At 44.7% G+C, this 21,504-nt stretch overlaps 1 protein-coding gene across 1 annotated transcript in view; it reads left to right on the top strand.

Moving 5' to 3' along the window:
• The window catches only part of NID2 (nidogen 2), a 67,524-nt gene that overhangs the window by 24,445 nt on the left and 21,575 nt on the right, over positions 1 to 21,504 (top strand). Inside the window, exons 5-9 of the mRNA XM_078448250.2 lie at positions 5,457 to 5,606; positions 6,038 to 6,283; positions 7,435 to 7,635; positions 9,199 to 9,429; positions 20,990 to 21,133. Coding sequence (XP_078304376.2) covers positions 5,457 to 5,606; positions 6,038 to 6,283; positions 7,435 to 7,635; positions 9,199 to 9,429; positions 20,990 to 21,133 — 972 coding nt within the window. The remainder of the gene's footprint in view (positions 1 to 5,456; positions 5,607 to 6,037; positions 6,284 to 7,434; positions 7,636 to 9,198; positions 9,430 to 20,989; positions 21,134 to 21,504) is intronic.

Here is a 21,504-nt window from a genome sequence, read left to right as displayed (position 1 = left end):
GGAAAGAACATAGGATTTAGAGCCAGAAGATCATATCACCTCCATGGGCCTCAGTTTCTCATCTGTAAAATGGAAACAATATCTCTTCCCCAGAATAGGAAGAAATGGATGAAAATACATTCAAAACTCTGATGTAAAGAGGCATATATAAATGATCACTAAAGAAAATTGTCACTTGTTTTGGGATACACTCATGGCACATCTCATCCAGCTGGGATTCAGACGTTGATTCTATACTTTCAAGCAGCTCAGCATCTTTGGATGTATCTGCAATTCTCATAGAAATTTGAGAAGGCACATGGGCCAGAAGTCTGGCTTTTCTTGCCTTGGATAGATAGCTGCATGTCAGAGCCTATTTCTAGGTCCAGTTCTGCCTCTTCATCAGGGAGGGGATTTAGCCTCTGGGCTGGTGGATCTGGGCCCAAGCTGGCAGTAAGCACTGAGTCCTGCTGCTTACCTGGCCAGGAATCAATAGGAGGGCATTGCCTGAAATCCCACCACCCCCAGGAGCTGCTGTCAGCTGAAATTCATTAACTATGCTAATGAGCATCCTCGAGCTCAGAAATGGAAAGTTTACAAATGGCCTGAAGGTCATCTTCAGTGGGCACAAGAACCACCTGGGGAGTGGTTCAGGTGATTCTGATGCAGTGGTTCCCCACAATCCATGGAGAAAGACAGCTCTCCTTCTGAGTGGTTGAATGGTGCCCTCTGAGGGTCCTGTCGGAGGGGGAAAGAGCTTCCTCGATGCCTCCCAGCTGTTGCTGGAACGGATCCCTCGCAAACCTGCCCTTCCACAGTCTCCCTGTCTCAGGGATGGCAGCTCACCAAGGTGTGAACGTCACCGTGGGCTTCTGTCTTTCCTCTCACCTTCTCCCCATTTCTTCTCCCTTTCTGCGCTCCAACCCATCAGCAAACCCCGTCGGCCCCATCTTCAAAACACTCCGTGTTTGCGCCCTTCTCTCCACCAGATCTTCCAGCTGCCAGGGCACACAACCATTGGCTCGTTCCTGAAGTATGGCAGGTCAGATCTTGTCACTCTCCTGCTCAGGATGCCCGAGTGGCTCCCCTTCTCACTCAGACTAAAGCTCAGCTCCTTCCTATGCGGGCCCTTTGACAACTGGCCAGTACCTCCCCGGCCTTCTCTCACTGCCCCTGTTCCTCCCACGTGCCCCTTGTGTCCTGCCTGCAGTGCTCCTGCCTCCAGGCCTCTGTCCAGAGGTCACCTTCCCCCAAGGTCCTCCTTGATCCTGATGTTTAAAAGAGCAAAGTCCGCACCCCCACTCCCAGCCCTCTTGACCTTCCCCGACTTAAGATTCTGCACAGCTCGTAACAACCATCTCTGTACTAAGTATTTGAGCTGTTTGTTCAGTGCTGCCTAGAAGAATGTAAGCTTCAGGACGGCGTGTTTGTCTGCTGTATCCTTAATTCCTAGATCAGAGCCAGGCCCATAGTGAGTGCTCACATTATTTGTTGAATTAATAAATGAAAAAAAAAGCGCAACAGGCATGTCTTTACCTTTCGCCTGACAAGCTGATATTGTATCAAGTGTGTGGATCTGTGTGCACGCCTGTGTGACGGCAGGCATACCAAGGGATCCTAAGGGGAGCCTGTGTTTGCTCCTTTTGGGAGCGAACTCCACCTCTTTCCCTGTGCAGCTGTCACGGGGCTGGAAGGCTGAGCTTCTATTTGTGGCCCAATAACCTCCATCCTGTGAATGCAATAGTCTCCAAAAAAACTGCATACAAATATCCCTGAACCAGTTTACCAATAACCCGTTCTAATTATAGTTTGTCTCATAATGGCCTTTTATGGGACCCTACCCATTATTATTATTATTATTATTATTATTGTTATTTTTAGAAAAATGAAGTCTGGGGGGCGCCTGAGAGGCTCAGTGAGTTAAGCATTCGACTCTTAATATCTGCTGATGTCTCGCTTGGGTCATGATCTCAGAGCTGGTGCCCCCTCCCCCTCCCCCACTTGCACTCACAAATCAGCTTAAAAAAAAAAAGAAAGGGGCGCCTGGGTGGCTCAGTCGGTTGAGCGTCCGACTTCGGCTCAGGTCATGATCTCACAGCTTGTGGGTTCGAGCCCCGCGTCGGGCTCTGTGCTGACTGCTCAGAGCCTGGAGCCTGTTTCAGATTCTGTGTCTCCCTGTCTCTCTGACCCTCCCCCGTTCATGCTCTGTCTCAAAAATAAATAAACGTTAAAAAAAAAAAAAAAAAAGAAAAGAAAAATGCAGTCAGTGTGCCAGTCTGGTTAAACTTTTGCACAGTTGCCTTTGTAAGTTGCTGGCTGCATTGCTGAGCACCTCTCCTTTTACCCATAGGAAAGCCATGCCTGCGCCTTGCTTTTTAGTTTAATGAACCTCAGCTCTCCAAATCTCCAGTCCTCCTGCATCCCATCTCTCCCTGTGTGATGACCCGCTCTTGTAAGAGGGATTGGGTGCCAGAACAAGTCTTCACCAGAGAAAGAGAGGGAATACAAGACAGACCCGCTTTTTCTTTAATCCGGGAGAACACTGTTTAGGGTTTGGTTTTATTTTTACCCGATTTAACCTGAATATGACGACTCTTTAGACCTGTGTCACATTGCTTTTCTACCTTGGTCCTCTGAAGTACGTTCAGGAAAAAATGTGATTTCCGGCAATGGAGGTGTAAGAAGGGGTGTCACCCTGATTTTAGAGAGCATTTCTGTGGTTTGCCCAGAGCCACCTGAGCCACAGTCAAGGTTGAGTTCTAGAGGTTGGCTTCCTCCTGCCGTTCCCCCCCACCCCGTGTCCCTCCCACCTTGTTCCAGAGGAGAGTCCTGATGGCAGCCGTGCCCTGAGCACTTGCCAGTGTGCCAGTCCCTCCAGACACTGCTTCTTTACACTTAGCTGTCACCTTTGGAGCCAGAGAAACCCAGGCTGACAAGTTCCTTTTTGTTTTACTCAAACTGGGTCCTAACTTCTTAAATCAATGGACGGTGATGACATCGTTTTCTTCACAGCAGCCTCTATAATGCCCAATCTAGATTTTGGGGCGGGGTGGGGAGAGGGGAGGTTGGAGGGGGTTGTGAGTTCTATGCCCCTGTCCTAGTCAAAAAAAAACCCTGTTCAGGATTATGCCTAAATGTCTATGTTTATCAAACTGGAATTTCTCATCTGTGTCATCAAGGCCCTAAATACCAAGTCTTGAGTCACTGACTGCATTTTCACCATGTTCCCAGATATTTCACTTGAGTCCAGTCACCTGCCCTGCCAACCCTCAGCCTGCTGCTTTCTCAAGAGTCTGTAAGCAGAGGTCAAGTACGGCCCAGAAGTTAATGCTCCTGCCACTGCCGCTGCTCTTACCTGTGCTCTTTCCCACAACACACCGTAATCCCGTCCGGATCATCCCAGCTCTCCTTCCATCAGGCCTGATTTATAACATGTGCCTCAAATCTTACTTGCTGAAGCCTAGGCTGATCAACCCCAAGCAGCTGATCAGATCCTTAACCCAGCTCTCATGGCCTATGTACTTGGCTTTCACTGCAGTCCAGCTGGGGCCAGACCTCCAGGGTTCAAGTCCTATGGCCTGTGTGACTTCAGGAAATTCACTTTAATCTTTAGCTTGTTTATCTGCAGAGCAGTTATCAAAACAGTCCCTGCTTTTGTGCAAATTGAAGATGTTAATAAAGTACATAGATGGGGTGCCTGGGTGGCTTGGTTGGTTAAGCGTCCGACTTCGGCTCAGGTCATGATCTCACAGTCCGTGAGTTTGAGCCCCACATCGGGCTTTGTGCTGACAGCTCAGAGCCTGGAGCCTGTTTCAGATTCTGTGTCTCCCTCTCTCTCTGCCCCTCCCCTGTTCATGCTCTGTCTCTCTCCGTCTCAAAAACAAATAAACGTTAAAAAAAAAAAAAATTAAAAAAAAAAGTACATAGAGTGGTATCTGCCATAGAGGAATGGCTATTTAAATGGTAACTTTGCTCTCTTTTTACCTGTGGATACAAGTCTCTGCCTGGCTATGTTTACTTACCTGGGGTACATCTCCCCTCCTTCGGTTTCTTTGTTTGCTCTTCTTCCCTGGAGTAGTGTGCACATGTTAATCTTTCCATTTTTTCCTTACCCTTCAGTTTCCTCCTTCTCAGACCTAGTTCTGGAGCACAGCTGCCACCTAGGTTTGCCTAGGAGTAGGGAATCCGTCTTCCTCCGGAGCTGGCACCCCACAGCAGCAGAGTCTAGCGCTGGAGTTCTGTGCTGTCTCTGCTTGTCAGCGCTCCCCGAGTCTCCACCCAACTCCTAACCCTCCCGCCCCATGTGAAGGCCAGGTGTGCGCAACCACTTTGCCTCCTGGTGGCCATGCTCGGGCTTAACATCATCCCTGGTGTCTGGAGGGAGCCCTCTCTTCTCTATTAGCTCCCCCCCACCAACCACACCCCACTCTCTTGGCCATTTCCTATATGGAAATGGAATCTGCTCCAATTCCTTTGTTTCTCTCTCACTTTTTTTTTTTTAACATTTATTTATTTTGAGGGGGCGTGGGGGGGAGGGACCGAGAGGGAGAGAGAGAGAATCCCAAACAGGCTCTGCACTGCCAACGCAGAGCTCGACGTGGGGCTCGAACTCAAACCATGAGATGATGACGTGAGCCGAAACCAAGAGTGGGAAGCTTAACCGACTGAGCCACCCAGGTGCCCCTGATGGCCCTTTTTTTTTAATGGGCAGAATAAGTGGAAGATGGAAGGAGCCACTACTGGTCCACTGTGGTTTCCTAGAAGAGCTGTAATCGTGACCCCCTCTCTCCTACTGCATAGCAATCTCGCTTGTGCCATAGCCACCACCAGAAACCCCACAAAGGCACAGGGCATTTAACAGCTGAATCCTTTCCTTCCCCCTCCTCCCTTCCTCTCCATACATTCTTCTTAGGGGTGGGTGTGTTCTTTAAGGCCCTTCTCTATCAGAAGAAAACCTACCTCTCTGGGCAGATGAGACAAGCTGCAGGGTATTCTCTTTAGGTACAGGATCCCCTAGAAGCAAAGAGTGCTTGGACCTAAGACCACATTTGTTATTTCTCTTTTCAGTCTTCCTCTCTCTCCAGGTCGTTACTCTCAGGTTGAGTCACATAAAATTGCTGCTATTTGACCATTTTAGACCCACAAAATGGCAGTTTTGTACAGTTCGGCCTCACGCGTACTTACTGGTTGGCTTTTGTGTTCTGCGCTCACCCCACAGTGCTGCGGCCTCCCCGGAGTTCACCAGCTTTGCGGTGAGCCCAGATGGGAGCAGTCCGTGGTACTTCTTGCCAGAAGACAAAGCAAGTTAATTCCCCTGGGTTGAATGTTGTTCCTGTCTCTTAAACATCAAAAACCCATTTGTTTATTATAAGCTAAACTGATTTTATGGAGCAGATGTGGTGTCCACGATGAAGCTTGGCAGGAACGATGCTGGAATCACTTAGTCCTTGTAATGCGAATTTGTTTTGACTTTCCAGTCTTCACGTATAATGCTGCCGACAAGGAAACCTGCGAACGCAACCATGGACAGTGCTCCCCACACGCCTTCTGCACTGACTACACAACTGGCTTTTGCTGCCACTGCCAGTCCAGGTTTTACGGAAATGGGAAGCACTGTCTGCCAGAAGGTAAGAGATGCTGGCTTGACGGGGCTGGGGGCTGCTCTGTGCAGATTTTTGCCACTTGCTTGTTTCCAGCCGCCACTGTGACTCTGCTTATGGACCTCGAATCTCCGACTGCCTGAATCAAAGCACCGGCAACTTGCAGGTGCTTGATCGAGAGAAATGAGCGCATTTGGGCTGATTTCCCAATTTGAGGATTAGCCAGAAATCTTTCCTCCTTTTTGCCAGCTCATTAGAGTCAGAGTGGATGGGAGAGTGGATGGGAGAAAATAAATCGAAGACAGGTCTGTTTTGTACTTAGATGGATAATTGGTTGGTTAGGAATCATGAAAATGGCTAAAAGACTGAGTTTTGGGAATTGTGAGCGGAATTACTTTCTGGGTACCCATCCCCAACCTGGACCGTGGTCACAGTTGACCGGATCTGCTGTCTTTCAGGGGTACCGCATCGAGTCAACGGGAAAGTGAGTGGCCACCTCCGCGTGGGCCACACGCCCGTCCACTTCACTGACGTGGACCTACATGCTTACATCGTGGGCAATGACGGCAGAGCCTACACGGCCATCAGCCACATCCCACAGCCCGCGGCCCAAGCCCTTCTCCCGCTCACGCCAATCGGAGGCCTATTTGGCTGGCTCTTTGCATTAGAAAAACCAGGCTGGGAGAATGGCTTCCGTCTCACAGGTGAGCAGCAGTGCCCTTTGAGGGGGCTGATGGCTCCTGGCCACCATGCTTTGGTTTTTATTCTGTGAAAGAGGATCTGTTTGCTCAGTTTTCTACAGGTGTGTAGCTGGGCCTGGTTTGGTCTCACGGGACTGTTTTCTTCCACATGTTCTCCAAGTCATCCTGAGAAATGGGATGATTCCATTTGGACCATTTATGTCCTTTCACCAGAATTGCTTCAAGCTTGTTAGGTTGTGTTTACTTGAGTTGTTACACACAGATCTGACAAATAGAGATGCACAAATGGTGATTACAGGGCATCTGGAGAGGAGTTTGCTCGTGAGTAAGCTTCCTCCTCTCCCACCCCCGTGACTCTGACCTATAATGGTACCGACCGGTGATTGCCTCTCACACTCTAACCTGCACACAGATCACCTGTAGCCCTTGTGAAAAGGTAGATTCTGGCTCTGTGGGCCTGAGCTGGGGTCTGTGATTCTGTTTTCCTAGCAAGCTTCCAGGAGACGCAAATGCTGGTCTAAGGACCACCTTAGGTGGTGTAGAGGATCTTTTCTTAGCTCTTTCCTCCCAACCTGAAAAGGCCGGTTTCCTACTGGATTTATCACAGATCAAGTGCTGAGAGAAAAGTTCTTCCCGCACCTCCAGAGCTATCTTGTTTTCCATCAAGGTTTGGAGTTACAAGTAGGTGGAGTATATTCCGTCACATTTGAATTTCAGGTGAACAATGAATTATGTGAATAACTTAGTAAAAGTATGCCCTAAATATTGTAGAAGACGTATTATACTAAAAACATATTAATTATCTGAAATTCAAATTTAACTGGGTGTCCTAAGTTTTTTTGCTTGTTTTTCTACTAAGTCTGGCAACCTCAGAAAGAGAAAGGTCAGGATGTTCCTAGTAGCTTCTTACGGAAAACAAGCTGTTACAAAGAGAAGCAGCGTGAAATGAGGCAGGATGAAACCACACTGTTTAGTAGAAACTTGGGGGAACTGACGAAATCGGCAGCTGATGGTACTTAGTCTTGGACATCAGATGATCTCTGTAGGGGCCGTCTCCAACAGCAGTAGGAATGAGGAAGTGCACAGCGGTGATCGTTACTGGAAGACGCGACACCCCTTCTTAGCTCCGTGCTGAAGTCTTTCTTCCTCTCCAGGTGCCGCCTTTACCCATGACATGGAAGTTATTTTCTATCCGGGGGAAGAGAGGGTTCGCATCACTCAAACTGCCGAGGGACTTGACCCAGAGAACTATCTGAGCATTAAGACCAACATTCAAGGCCAGGTGCCTTACATCCCAGCAAATTTCACAGCCCACATAGCGCCCTACAAGGAGCTTTACCACTACACGGACTCAGGTATGTGTAACCCGTTTTGACATCTATAAAATGGGGAGAGTGCATATCTCCCAAGATAGTTGTGAGGATGAGTTTTTATGTGGGATGTCCTTAGAATGGTGTGGGGTACATAAAAGGAGCTCAGTATCATTTTAGTGCTCTTACTAAATATGTAGTATAAGTGAGAGGAGTGTTGGCTGCTACACAAATGAATACCAACATTGCTATCCCAGTACTTTCAAATAATAATGGAATCAATGGTAACCTTGTCTCTGGGGGTGGGTTAGGGTTGTATAATTATATACCGTTTTTAACCGCCTGTGCTCTCTGGGCCACGGACAAATATTGAATGTTGGAATTTTTACTTGTCCTGTAACATTGTTTCAGCCCGTTTTAAAATGAGGTGTTACACAGTGTTGTACAACTAATGCTAGGTTTGGAGTCAGAGGATAGGAATTCACATCATGGACTTGTAGTTTAAACTAGCTGAGGGCTAAGGTCACTTGCCACCTAAGCGCCTATTTTCTCATCTTGAGAATGAGCAGAAGAATGCCTTTTCTCTCTACCTTCCGTGGTTGTTATGTGTAAATTGTGCTGAGTTCTGTAAAACCACCTGAATGCAAGACGCTGGCGTAGTCACAGCAGTCGTCCTGCGGCACAGCAGTTTGCTTCGAGCCGTGCCTTTCCTGCTTCTGTGTTGTGAGTGTTGGAAGCTGGGCAGAGGGTGAACAGAGGAGAATGGGCAGGAGAAACCCAGATCGTGCACAGAACAGCTGATGGCCAGAACACTGGTGCGGGCTTCCAACTCCACATTCAGATTGAAAGAACGTCCCTTCCCTTTGTCCAGAACCCTTCGGACTTAAGTTGGAAGCTGTCACCTCTGTGCAATCTTGAACATGAAAACTTGGGGTAGAGAGTCGGGCTGCCTCGTGTCCCAGTTCCAGCTCTATCACATACACAAGGCTGGTATGTGATAGGCTACCTCTTCACCTCTGCAAGTCCCCCTGCCCGTGATCGCAGAGGCCACCCTGCTGGGGTGAGGTACTAACAAGGCAGTGCTTGTAGAGCACCTGGTGTGGCTGGCACATTGTGGCAGAATTTATTCTTTGCTAGTAATGATGGCAGTGATTGTCCCTCCTCCTCTGCACATTGGCTTTGCGTCTACTCACATTCCTGGAATTGTCGGGCAGGTTTTCTTTTTTTTTTTTTTTTTAATTTTTTTTTTCAACGTTTTTTATTTATTTTTGGGACAGAGAGAGACAGAGCATGAACGGGGGAGGGGCAGAGAGAGAGAGGGAGACACAGAATCGGAAACAGGCTCCAGGCTCCGAGCCATCAGCCCAGAGCCTGACGCGGGGCTTGAACTCACGGACCGCGAGATCGTGACCTGGCTGAAGTCGGACGCTTAACCGACTGCGCCACCCACGCGCCCCTGTCGGGCAGGTTTTCCATATTAACTCAGGAACTTCCCAAGGGAACACCCTCCAGGAATTAGATGAAAAACTGTACAGAAAAATCTACCCCACATGAAAATCTCTGGTATCTTCAAAATTGACCGGTTTGGCTGAATAATATCTGTTGCAGCTGTGACCTCCACAAGTTCCAGAGACTACTCACTCATCCTCGGTGCCATCAACCAAACACTGTCCTACCGCATCTACCAGAACATCACTTACCAGGCATGCAGGCACGCCCCCAGACACCGGGCCATCCCCAAAACCCAGCAGCTGAATGTGGACCGGGTCTTTGCCTTGTACACTGATGGGGAAGGAGTACTTAGATTTGCTGTGACCAATCAGCTTGGCCCAGTTGAAGGTATGTTTCCCTCTGTTGTTTTGGCAAAAAATCGCATCCAGCTTTTAAAAATTCCTTTTTGGGTAGCCTCAGAATGATTCACGGAGGTTACTAAGGGTTACTGAGTACCAGGCTCTGTGTTAGGTGCTGGGCGTAAGGATGCGTAAAGCAGGGGCTTGTCTTTGAGGTGGAGACAGAGGTAGAAATGGAACTTGTAGAACAGCGTTCCTACCAAACTAAGGAATAGAGCACAATATGTGAGGCTGCTTGGTGTGCCAAGCACACACCCCATGTGTGTGCCAGTCTCTGCTGGGGAGACATCGGTGAACAAGGTGAGGCCAAGTTAGGAGGGGGACTGATGCTGACAGGTATTTATAATACTGATAAGAGCATGGCACTATGAACCTAGTCTGGAAGTGTAGGGAAGAAGTACCCAAAAAGGGACATTTTAGCTAGAACTCAAAGGGTGAGCTGGATTTCATCAAATCAAATCAAATCAAATCAAATCAAATCAAATCAAGGTAAGACAAAGAGCCAGTGCCTGGAAGAACAAAAAGAGAGAAAAACACAAGTTGAATCGTACCCCATGAGGAAAGCCTGGATGGTTTCACTCTGAAGATGTCTGTTCCTGTCACTTCTACTCAGCACTGCATCAGAAGTTTTAGCCAGGGCAATTAGGCAAGAAAATAACGATCTCTGTTCTGTGATGTGATCTTAATATGTAGAAAGTCTAATTCATTAAACTATTAGAACTAATGTGTTCAGCAAAGTCAAAGGATATAATTTTTGTATATCAGTCTTCTATTTCTGTATAGTAACAGTGAGCAAATTGAAAAGGAAACTTTAAAAACAATTCTGTTCCCAAAATATTTAGGAATAAAAAAATTTTTTAAGTGTAACACTTCTACATTGAAACCTATAAAGCAGTTTTGAAAAAAAAAATTAGACCTAAATAAATAGAAAATTAGACCTAATGGCATCTTTATGACTCAGAAGACTTATTAGCGTAGCAGTGCTTCCTAGCATAGATTCAACACAATCCTATCAGCTATCAGCTGGTCTTTCTGCAAAAACTGAGAAACTGATTCTACAATTGATGGAAATTTAAGGATCCCAGAATAGCCAAAACAAAATTGAAAAAGAACGATTGGAGGATTGCCACTTTAATCAGGACCATGTAGTCCTGGCACAAGGATGGGTATAAAGATCAGTGGAATAGAAGTGAGAGTCCAGAAATAAACACTCACATCTACAATCAATTGATTTTGACAAGATTGCCAAAACAATTCATTGAGGAGAGAGAGTAGTTTTTTTAACAAGTGGTTCTGGGAAAGTTGGGATATATGCATGCTAAAAATGATTATGGACCCCTGTCTTCCATCATACACAAAAATTAACCAAAAATGGGTCATAGACCTTCATGTAATTTAGCTACACTTTAGAAAAAATAAAGGGGCAAATTTTTATGACTCTGAATTTGGCAATAGCTGCTGCTTTTTTTTAATGTTTATTTTTGGGAGCAGGGAGGGGCAGAGAGAGAGGGGGACAGAGGATCCAAAGCAGGCTCCACACTGACAGCAGAGCCTGATGTGGGGTTCGAACTCACAAAGTATGAGATCATGACCTGAGCTGAAGCTGGACACCCAACCAACTGAGCCACCCAGGCACCCCAGCAATAGCTTCTTCATATATGATACTGAAAGCGTAGGCAATCAAGAAAAAATTGGGTGTCATCAAAATTAAAAACTTGTGCTTCAGAGGTTATTACCAACAAAGTGAACATACAACCCACAGAAAGGTATAAAATGTTTGAAAATCATATATTTAATAAGAGGCTTGTATCTAGAATATATGAAGAACTCTCACAAACACAATAAAAAGAAATAATATAAAAAATTTGGATGGAACATTTCTCAGAAGATACACAAACTACCCAGTAGGCACATGAAAAGATGCTCAATATCATTAGTCATCAGGAAAATGCAAATACAGTCAAAGCCATAATGATACTACTTTACATGCATGTGGATTGCTATATTAAAAAAACATAAGTGTTGGTGAAGTTGTGGAAAAATTGAAACCCTCATACACTGCTAGTGGGAGTGTAAAATGGTCCTTACTATGGGAAACAATCCAGTAGTTTTTCAAAGTTAAAGTTACCACTTGAGCAATTGTCTTTTTTTTGTAATTTTTTTTTGACGTTTATTCATTTTTGAGAAACAGAGTGCAAGTGGGGAGTGGGGCAGAGAGAGAAGGAGACACAGAATCTGAAGCAGGCTCCAGTCTCTGAACTGTCAGCACAGAGCCCGACGTGGGGCTTGAACCCACAAACCACGAGATCACAACCTGAGCCGAAGTCGGACGCTCTACTGACTGAGCCACCCAGGTGCCCCACCACTCAAAGCTCTATAACCAAGAGAAAAGAAAACTTATGTCCCCATAAAAACTTGTACATGAATATTCATAGAAGCATTATTCAGAATAGCCAAAAGGTAGAAAAAACCCAGATGTCCATCGATTGAGGAGTGGATTTTTAAAATGTCCTAATGCATACAGTGGAATATGATCAAGACATAAAAAGGAAATGAAGTACTGACACATGTTACAATATGAATGAATTTTGAAAACATGCTGACTTGTGAGGGTAACTAGTCACAAAGGGCAACCTACTGTTTGATTCTATTTATATGAAATATCCCAAAGAGGCAAATCTGCGAAGAGAGTAGATCAGTGGTTGCCTAGGGCTGGGGCATAAGAGGATAGGGAGTGGATGACCAGAGTACAAGTGTCATTTGCGGGTGGGTATTAAAATGTGTTAAACTTGATTGTGGTGATAGTTGCATAACTGTAAATATACTAAAAAAATCTGTGTTCTTTATATGCATGAATTATATGGTATGTGAGTTATGTCTTCACTGAAAAAAAAAATAGTAGGGTAAAAATAAAAAAACAAAACAAAAAAAACAAAAAAACTAAACAAAAAAAAAGCCGTGTTTCTCAAACTTGAGTTGGAATTAACCACACCTGTGAAGCTTGGTAAACGTGCAGATAAGAATGTTCTAGGCTTACTAAGGCACTAAAGGGCATGAGGAACCTTAAGTACATATTGCTAAGTGAAAGAAAGCCTGAAAAGGCTACATCTGTGTGATTCCAACTACAGTTAACCCTTGAACAACACAGGTTTGAACTGGGTGGTTTACTTATATGTGGCTTTTTTTTATACAGTACTGTAAATGTATTTTCTCTTATGATTTTCTTTTTTTTAACTTTTATTTAAATTCTAGTTAGTTAACATACAGTGCAGTATTGGTTTCAGGAGTAGAATTCAGTGATTCATCCCTTCATACAACCCCCAGTGCTCATCACAGGTGCCCTCCTTAATTTCTGTCATCCCTTTAGCTCATCTCCCACCCACCCCCTTCCATTGACCCTCAATTTGTTCTCTATCGTTAAGAGTTTCCTATGGTTTGTTTCCCTCTTTTTTTCTCCCCATATGCTCATCTGTTTTGTTGTTGTTGTTGTTGTTGTTGTTAAATTCCACATGTGAGTGAAATCGTATGGTATTTATCTTTTTCTGACTGACTTATTTCACTTAGCATAACATACTTTAGCTCCACAGTGGGTTGCATGTACCCCTTCAGATCTGTATTTTTGTATCCCTTGGGTAAATTCCTAGTAGTGGAATTGCAGTGTCCTAGGGTAGTTCTATTTTAGCTTTTTGAGGACGGTCCATACTGTTCTGTAGAGTGGCTGCACCAGTGTGCATTCACACCGGCAATGCAAGAGGGTTCCCCTTTCTCTGCATCCTTGCCAACACCTGTTGTTTCTTGTGTTCATTTTAGCCATTCTGACAGGTGTATCTCATTTTTTTTTGACTTTCATTTCCCAGGTGATGGGTGATGTTGAGCATCTTTTCATGTGTCTGTTAGCCATCTGATTGTCTTCTTTGGAAAAGTGTCTATCCATGTCTTCTGCCCATTTCTTAGCTAGATTATTAGTCTTTTTGGGTATTGAGTTGGGTAAGTTCTTTATAGATTTTGGATACTAACCCTTTGTCAGGTATGTCATTAGCAAATATTTTTCTCCCCATTCCGTAGGCTGCATTTTAGTTTTGTTGATTGTTTCCTTCACTGTGAAGAAGCATTTTATCTTGATGAAGTTCCATAGTTTATATTTGCTTTTGTTTCCCTGCCTCCAGAAACGTGTCTAGTAAGAAGTTGCTCTGGCCGAGGTCAAAGAGGTTGCTGCCTGTGTTCTCCTCTAGGATTTTGATGGTTTCCTGTCTCACATTTAGGCCTTTCATCCATGTTGAATTTATTTTTGTGTATGGTGTAAGAAAGTGGTCTAATTTCATTCTTCATGTTGCCATCCAGTTTTCCCAACACCATTTGTTGAAGAGACTGTCTTTTTTCCATTGGATATTCTTTCTTGCTTTGTTGAAGATTAGTTGACCATATAGTTCTATGTCCATTTCTGGGTTTTCTGTTCTGTTCCATTGACCTATGTGTCTGTTTTTGTGCCAGTATCATACTGTCTTGATGACTACAGCTTTGTAAAGTAGCTTGAAATCCGGGTTTGTGATGCCTCCAGCATTTTTTTTCTTTTTTAGGATTGCTTTGGCTATCTGGGGTCTTTTGTGGTTCCATGCAAATTTTAGCATTGTTTGTTCTAGCTCTGTAAAAAATGCTATTAGTATTTTTATAAGGATTGCATTAAATGTGTGGGTTGCTTTGGGTAGTATAGACATTTTAACAATGTTCGTGCTTCCAGTCCATGAGCATGGAATGTTTTTCCATTTCTTTGTGTACTCTTCAGTTTCTTTCATAAATGTTCTATAGTTTTTGGAGTACAGATTTTTTACCTCTTTGGTTAGGTTTATTCCTAGGTATCTTCTTGTTTTTGGTGCTCTCTTAGGATTTTCTTAATTTTTTCTTTTCTCTGGCTTAAATTTATTATTAAGAATACAGTATATAATATATAAAATATGTATCAGATATTTCCTTATTGGTAAGGCTTTTGGTCAACAGTAAGCTGTTAGCTTTGGGGGAGTCAAAAGTTATATGCAGATTTTTCAGCTCTGCAGGGGATCAGGAAATTGTTCAAGGGTCAACTGCATGTAATAGTCTAGGAAAAAATGAAACTATAGAGAATAAAAGTCAGTGGTTGCCAGGAGTTCAGGGGGAGGTGACCAGGGAGAGCACAGGGGATTTTTAGGGCAGTGAAACTACTACTCTGTATGCTTCTATGATGATGAACAGATGTCATTATACATTTGCCCAAACCTATAGAACTGCATGACACAAAGAGTAAGCCCTAATAAACTGTAGACTTTAGGTCATAATATCAGTATTGGCTTATTGTTACAATGACTGTATCACACTAATATAAGAAGTTCATGAACTGCATATTGGGGGGTGCGACGCTATGGAACCTTTACTTTCTGCTCAATTTTTCTGTAAACCTAAAACTGTTCTTTAAAAAAAAAAAGTCTGTCGATTAAAAAATTTTTTTTTTTTTTTTTTTTTTTTTTTTTTTTGGTGAGCCAGAGGGTGAACCTGCAAAGTCCAGGAACCCTAACAGATAGGAAATTGTCAGATGAAAGGGACATTTTAGTTCTGAAAGCCAATAGCTAGTGTTTTCCCCTAGAATGCAAGGCGTACCTAAGGAGTAAAGAGAGGGTCTCGCATGTTTTTCTCTGTATCGATACTGTTGAGGCCAGACTCCCCTCCAGAGGTGATTCTGTGACTCAGCAATGGAGAGGAGGGCTCCGTAAGCCTCCTCAGGCTCATGAGCATCACTTCAGCAATACGATAACGAGATGAAGGCAGGAGGGCTGGACTCTTCGAGGATGTGGAGGTGACTTGAAATGAGAATCCCGAGTTTGTTGGTGTGGGTGTGTGGGTGGTTTGGTTTTAGGAAACGTGCTTGGGAGTACAGGCATTGGGAACGCAAAGGTTTTTTTAACAGCATGAAAACGTCAGTTGATTTTAGAGAGATGGACATCCCACAAGGGAAAAGATGATTGCCTATTTCTCAAGAAAAGAGTTGAACAAAAACAGCTGAGGAAAACACCCTTCAGCACTTTGCTGGGTGTCAGTGTCTGGTCTGTAAGAACAGTGATTAGCGGAAGAGCCTCCCAGGCTGTGGAATCCCGCTCAGATTCTAGAATTACGTAGTGAAAAGATAAATCTCTGGGTGTGTTTTTCCCAGAGGCACACCAGATGAGAGTAACAAAAAGAATGCCAGCAAACTGACAGGTACCAAGTTGCTAATTTGTCTTTAGAACTTTATGTGATTTTTCCCTTCCGTGCCAGTCCAATATAATAGCAAAGGACGGTTTACTTGGCTCCAAGCACTGTCATAAGTACTTTCAGAAATGAACTCAGTCCCACAAAACCCCCTGTCCAACAGGGGGATCATCATCCCCCGTTTTACAGAGACTGAGGTATAGACATGAAGTAACTTGCTCCGTCACAACTAAAACGTGTCCAGCTGGGACCCAATCCTGGGCCCCAGCTCTAGAGCCCGTCTCATAACCTCGCCCGGCTTTTCCACATGGACTCCGCTGGCCTCAGGACTGCCTCATAATTTGGGCCAAATTTCAAGAGGGCGTGTGTGTTTGCACCCCGTTTCACCCACCCCTGGGGAAAACTGCAATACTGTTGTTTATACTCCCTGAATAGGAGAAAAATGGGGTGGGGGGAGAGAAAACAACAAATGAACAAATGACAAAACCTCCCCCCCCCCCTGCAGTACACAGCAGTATCCTCTCAAGTGTTCCGTTTCTCCGGAGGGAATGATGATCTGTTTGGAATGTCTGGGACACCCCGCAGCTGCCCCATCTGATGTGGGCACTTGTGGCTTCCCAGGGCTCGGGAGGTACTGTCGTCCAGTCTTCCCGGTGAGCAGTCAGAGCCTGAGGCCTGGCCCACTTCCCAGCTGCAGCCCCCAACCACCCTCCAAGTGTTTGAGCTTCAGGTCTGGGTTGGCTGTTCTTCGTGGGGTCCTCGAGCAGGACTCCGCTGGGCCTCCTGCCCTTGTGCCCACCTCAGGGCTCCTTCTGGTGGGTCGAGGAGACTGGGCAGAGGGCCATGCAGCGAAGCGGAATGGACTGTTCCTTGATGGAAAACTGCTCTTCTCCTCTTGATTAAATGAGTAAATTAGTTCCAGATCCCCTGTCAGAGAGTCAAGCCGTTTAAAAGGGTGAGGGCAAAATAGAATACATGGTAAGGAAGATAGTGTTGTTCTTGCTATAATAGGAGAAAGCTAACAAGCCGTGGAGAGTGAGTAGCCAAATGGTTTTAGAAATGTATTTTTAAGCCGTGTTTTTGGAAACCAAGTTCAGTGAGCAGGGCCTGTGCTCAGAAGGGCTCTACACTTGGTTTGAGAGCTCTGCGGCTGTTCTCTTGAAACTCTTAATTTGTGAACAGGGCCCCATGCTTTCATTTTGCACTGAGCTCTGAATTACGTAGCCTGTCCTGTCAGTGTAGTATATTTTAAATCAGTGTCCCGTAACTATGGACATTTTGCCCCCCTCGGTTTCAGGTAGGCCACTGTTTCCCGTCCAAGTTTGCAAGTCAGCTTTTGCACTGTGTTGTTTTTGTTTTGTTTTGTTTCATGCCTAGCAGGGAGGTGAGCTCTTGATGTCTATGCATTCTCACTGATCTTTACCAGAATGTGCCACAGTGCAAATTTGATGCTGGAAAGTACTGAACGAGAAGGGTAAGCATTGGTATTTCTAAATTAAAACATTTCAGAGATCGCTTCCCCCTTTGGCTGGGTAGACCACGCACGTTATACAGCATCTTCTCCTAAAATGGAGAAATGAGAAGGAATTGCCTTGCTCTCAGCTTTCAGCGAGGACATGACCCTACTCTTAACCATAACCATGCTGTGGACTGTCTCAGGGACTTGGTCTGTACTACCCTATAACCCCAGCGTTCTGCTTCCATCCCATTCACCAAGAGATCCAGAGGGAAGAACGAGGGACACCCAAGGGTATCTTGCTTGATTTGCGGAGCTAGGTGCACGCTGACAGACTTAAGTTCATCAGGTTTAAAAAGTGCTGGAGCCATTTGTTGGTCCTTTTTTTCTTGGCAAAGATTCTGTAACATACACCAGCCAACATCATTGAAGCAGACCAAGGATAAACCCATGGCCCTCCTTTATTTACTTGCTTGGCCATAATTTGGAACTAAGAATATTGCGTTGTAAGAACACAGAGTGGTGTTTCTTATAAAGTGATAGGGGAAATTGACCAGAAAGCAGCGGGTCCTTTCAGAGACTCAGCCAAGGCATCCCTGCTGCTACCAGGCTGAGAAAACTGGAAGAGTCAGCGTGGACAGTGGGCAAGCCCTAGGGAGGTAGCTGGATGTCCTGAAGGACTGCAAGGGGGTCCAGTCTGAGGCAGGTGACGGCAGCAAGTGTCACCTTGAGTCTAGACTAGGAGTTACTTTGGGCAAGGCCCACCCACCTGAGGTAAGGAGGGTGGGAGATGTGGGTGAGCTAGAGAGAAATGAGAGAGAATCTAGGAGGAGGTGGTGCCAGGAAGTTCAAATAGGTGGTGTTGCCAGTGTATCTACCGATGCCAAGGTTCTGGTCCCTGGAGCAGTGGGAGCTGTCGTGATCCGGGCAGAACTTGGGGTGTACCGAGCTGGCTGTCAAGACAGGGACCAGGCACAGGCAGAAGTCCAAGGCGTAAGCTCCAGTTGTGACTTAGACGAAGCCCTCTTGGTAGCAGGGATGGCTTGATGTAAAGCCTGGGAGGTTTGGATAAAGCTCTTGGAATCTTTTGGATCTAAGATTAGAATTAATTCTAGGAACTGAGACATAAAGCTGAAAGCATGTTGAGGGTAGTGGCCCCACTGAGGAAGAAAAGGGGGTAACAGAGTCACTAGGGACTGGGCGGGCCTGCCTGTGGGGAGCGAAATTGCCTTCCACGTACATTATGTCGGGTTTGCTTTATTTTCTTCAGTTTTAGCAGATCTAAGCATTGTCTTTATTCCCATTTTACACCTGAGGAATCAGAGGAGTAAACGGAAGTGCCCAGAGTTAATGGATTCCTTGTGTCTGGGGCTCTCTCCAACACCACTTCTGTGCCCTTGGCTTAGATGAGCCCAGTTTATGAAGTTCCTTCAGTGGTATCTGTAGCCAAGTGGTGGAAAGCACAGACTGCCTGGCTTCTTGTCCCCACTCCATGCACCTTGTCTTATGACCTTGGGCAGGTTACTTGGCCTCTCCATGGTGTAGTAAAAAAATGAAGATATTAATGTCTTCTTCACAGTGCACTCATGAGGATTTAAAGGGATGTTATATGTAAAGGGTTTAGAACAGTGCCTGGCAAATAAGTGCTCACTAAGCATTACTACTCTACTCTGTCTAGAAATAAAACTTTAGGGAAGATCTCAGATGTTAACAGTTCTCACTACCCAGTGGGTGGATGGATCTCTGGCAAGGTTAATCCTGAAGAGGAAATACTGCAAAAATCATTCCTCTTTAGTCTTCTAAATCTTATAAAAGCAAGATTTCCCATTAATGAAATTTTGACTTCTAAAATAGTGAATTTTAGTGAGATCTTGCCCACTTTAGGGACAAAAATTGGGGGTATGCATTCCTGCTGTATCATTTCCTGGCTTTGTGAGCTGGGGCAATTTTTCCAATGTCACTCACTTATCTGCAAAGGGAATGGGGATGACAGCCAACCTCACAAAGTTTGGAGAATCACATGAGGTGATAGAGTGAAAGCACTTTAAAAGTTGGTCATGTTTTGGATGTTTTTATTCCCTGGACACAAGCCTGATGTAAGTAATAAAAGGTTAGGTGTCTGTAGAGTAGGGAAGAGGAAGCCATTCTGGAATTTAAAACTGTAGGTTGGATAATCCAGCCCAGTTTTGGGGATTAATAATTTAGTAAGGTCACCTGGTGGGCCCCCAAACAGATGAGGATATAGTCAGTCCATGGAATCTCTGTCTCTCTTTTTTTTTTGTTTTTTTTTTTATTGTCAAGTTAGCTAACATACAATGTATACAGTGTAGCCTTGGCTTTGGGAGTAGATTCCCTTGATTTACCACTTACATACAACACCCAGTGCTCATCCCAATAAGTGCCCTTTTCAGTGCCCATCTCCCATTTAATGCCCATCTCCCATTTTCCCCACCCCTCTAACCGCCCCCCCATCAACCCTCAGTTTGTTCTCTGTATTTAAGAGTCTCTTATGGTTTGCCTCCCTCCCTCTCTGTAACTTATTTTTCCATCCCTTCCCCTATGGTCTTCTGTTGAGTTTCTCAAATTCCACATATGAGTGAAAACACATGATATCTTTTTCTGACTGACTTATTTCACTTAGCATAATACCCTCTGGTTCCATCCACGTTGTTGCAAATGACAAGATTTCATTCTTTTTCATCTCTGAGTTGTATTCCATTACATATATATATCACATCTTTATACATTCAACAGTTGATGGACATTGGGGCTTTTTCCTAATTTGGCCATTGTTGATAGTGCTGCTATAAACATTGGGTAAATGTGTCCCTACAAATCAGCATTCCTGTATCCTTTAGATAAATTCCTAGTAGTGCTATTGCTGGGTTGTAGGGTAATTCTATTTTTAATTTTTTGAGGAACCTCCACACTGTTTTCCAGAGTGGCTGCACCGGTTTGCATTCCCACCAACAGTACAAGAGGGTTCCCCTTTCTTGACATCCTTACCTTCATCCTTTGTTTCCTGAGTTGTTAATTTTAGCCACTCTGACCAGTGTGAGGTGGTGTTTCTTTTTTTTTTTTTTTTAACGTTTTTTTTTTTTGTTTTGTTTTTTTTTTTTTTAATTTATTTTTGGGACAGAGAGAGACAGAGCATGAACGGGGGAGGGGCAGAGAGAGAGGGAGACACAGAATCGGAAACAGGCTCCAGGCTCCGAGCCATCAGCCCAGAGCCTGACGCGGGGCTCGAACTCACGGACCGCGAGATCGTGACCTGGCTGAAGTCGGACGCTTAACCGACTGCGCCACCCAGGCGCCCCTGTGAGGTGGTGTTTCAATGTGGTTTTGATTTGTATTTCCCTGACGATGAACAATATTGAGTATCTTCTCATGTGTCTGTTAGCCTTCTGGATGTCTTCTTTGGAAAACTGTCTATTCATGTCTTCTGCCCATTTCTTCACTGGATTATTTTACAGGTGTTGAGTTTGGTAAGTTCTTTATAGATTTTGATACTAACCTTTATACAATAAGTCATTTGCAAATATCTTCTTACATTCCTTTGGTTGCCTTTTAGTTTTGTGGATTGTTTCCTTTGCTGTGCAGTTTTTTTATCTTGATGAGGTCCCAATAGTTCATTTTTGCTTTTATTTCCCTTGTCTTCAGAGACATGTCAAGTAAGAAGTTGCTGTGGCCGAGGTCAAAGAGGTTGTTGCCGTTTTCTCCTCTAGGATTCTGATGATTTCCTGTCTCACCTTTAGGTCTTTCATCCATTTTGAATTTATTTTTGGGTCCCATGGAGTCTTTGATCTCCTTTTTGTGCCATTCTCTTTACAACAACCAGATTGTGCTAGTGTGGTTTATTCCCTCTCTGCTCATGCAGTGGACTCAACCCCCACCCCAGTGAATCCTTGCTTCGATGGGAGCCACACATGTGACACGAAAGCTCGGTGCCATCCAGGGACAGGTGTAGACTACACCTGCAAGTGTGCCTCCGGGTACCAGGGAGATGGACGGAGTTGTGTGGGTAAGTGGTATGCGCTGTGTTCTTTCACGGGGTCCTCCAGCCCTGTGTTTATAGAAGATAGGTGCGTCTGCTTTTATGATCTCCACTGATCAACGAGACAAGTTTAGCAGCTATTAACCTAAATGCTATTATTTAAAAACTGAAGCATATTCTGGTTAGGTTTGAGAGGATAGTTTGGACGTGGGTGTTTGGGGCTGGGATTGGAGAAAGAAGACAACTGTTGTAGTTCCTGCATATTTTGAGTTCTTAAGTTTTGTCATTTTAATCCTGTATTAAGTATTTTCTTATATTTACTAAAACATGTGTTTTCAGGTTGTCTTCAGGTTTCAGACATTGTTTTTTTCCCCTATTATATCCCCACAATCCACAGA

This window comes from Panthera onca, chromosome B3 (genome assembly GCF_046562875.1).
Source record: "Panthera onca isolate mPanOnc1 chromosome B3, mPanOnc1 haplotype 2, whole genome shotgun sequence".
Classification (NCBI taxonomy): Eukaryota; Metazoa; Chordata; class Mammalia; order Carnivora; family Felidae; genus Panthera; species Panthera onca.
Note: the sequence above shows the minus strand (reverse complement) of the source record. Positions and strands in the feature narration are given on the sequence as shown.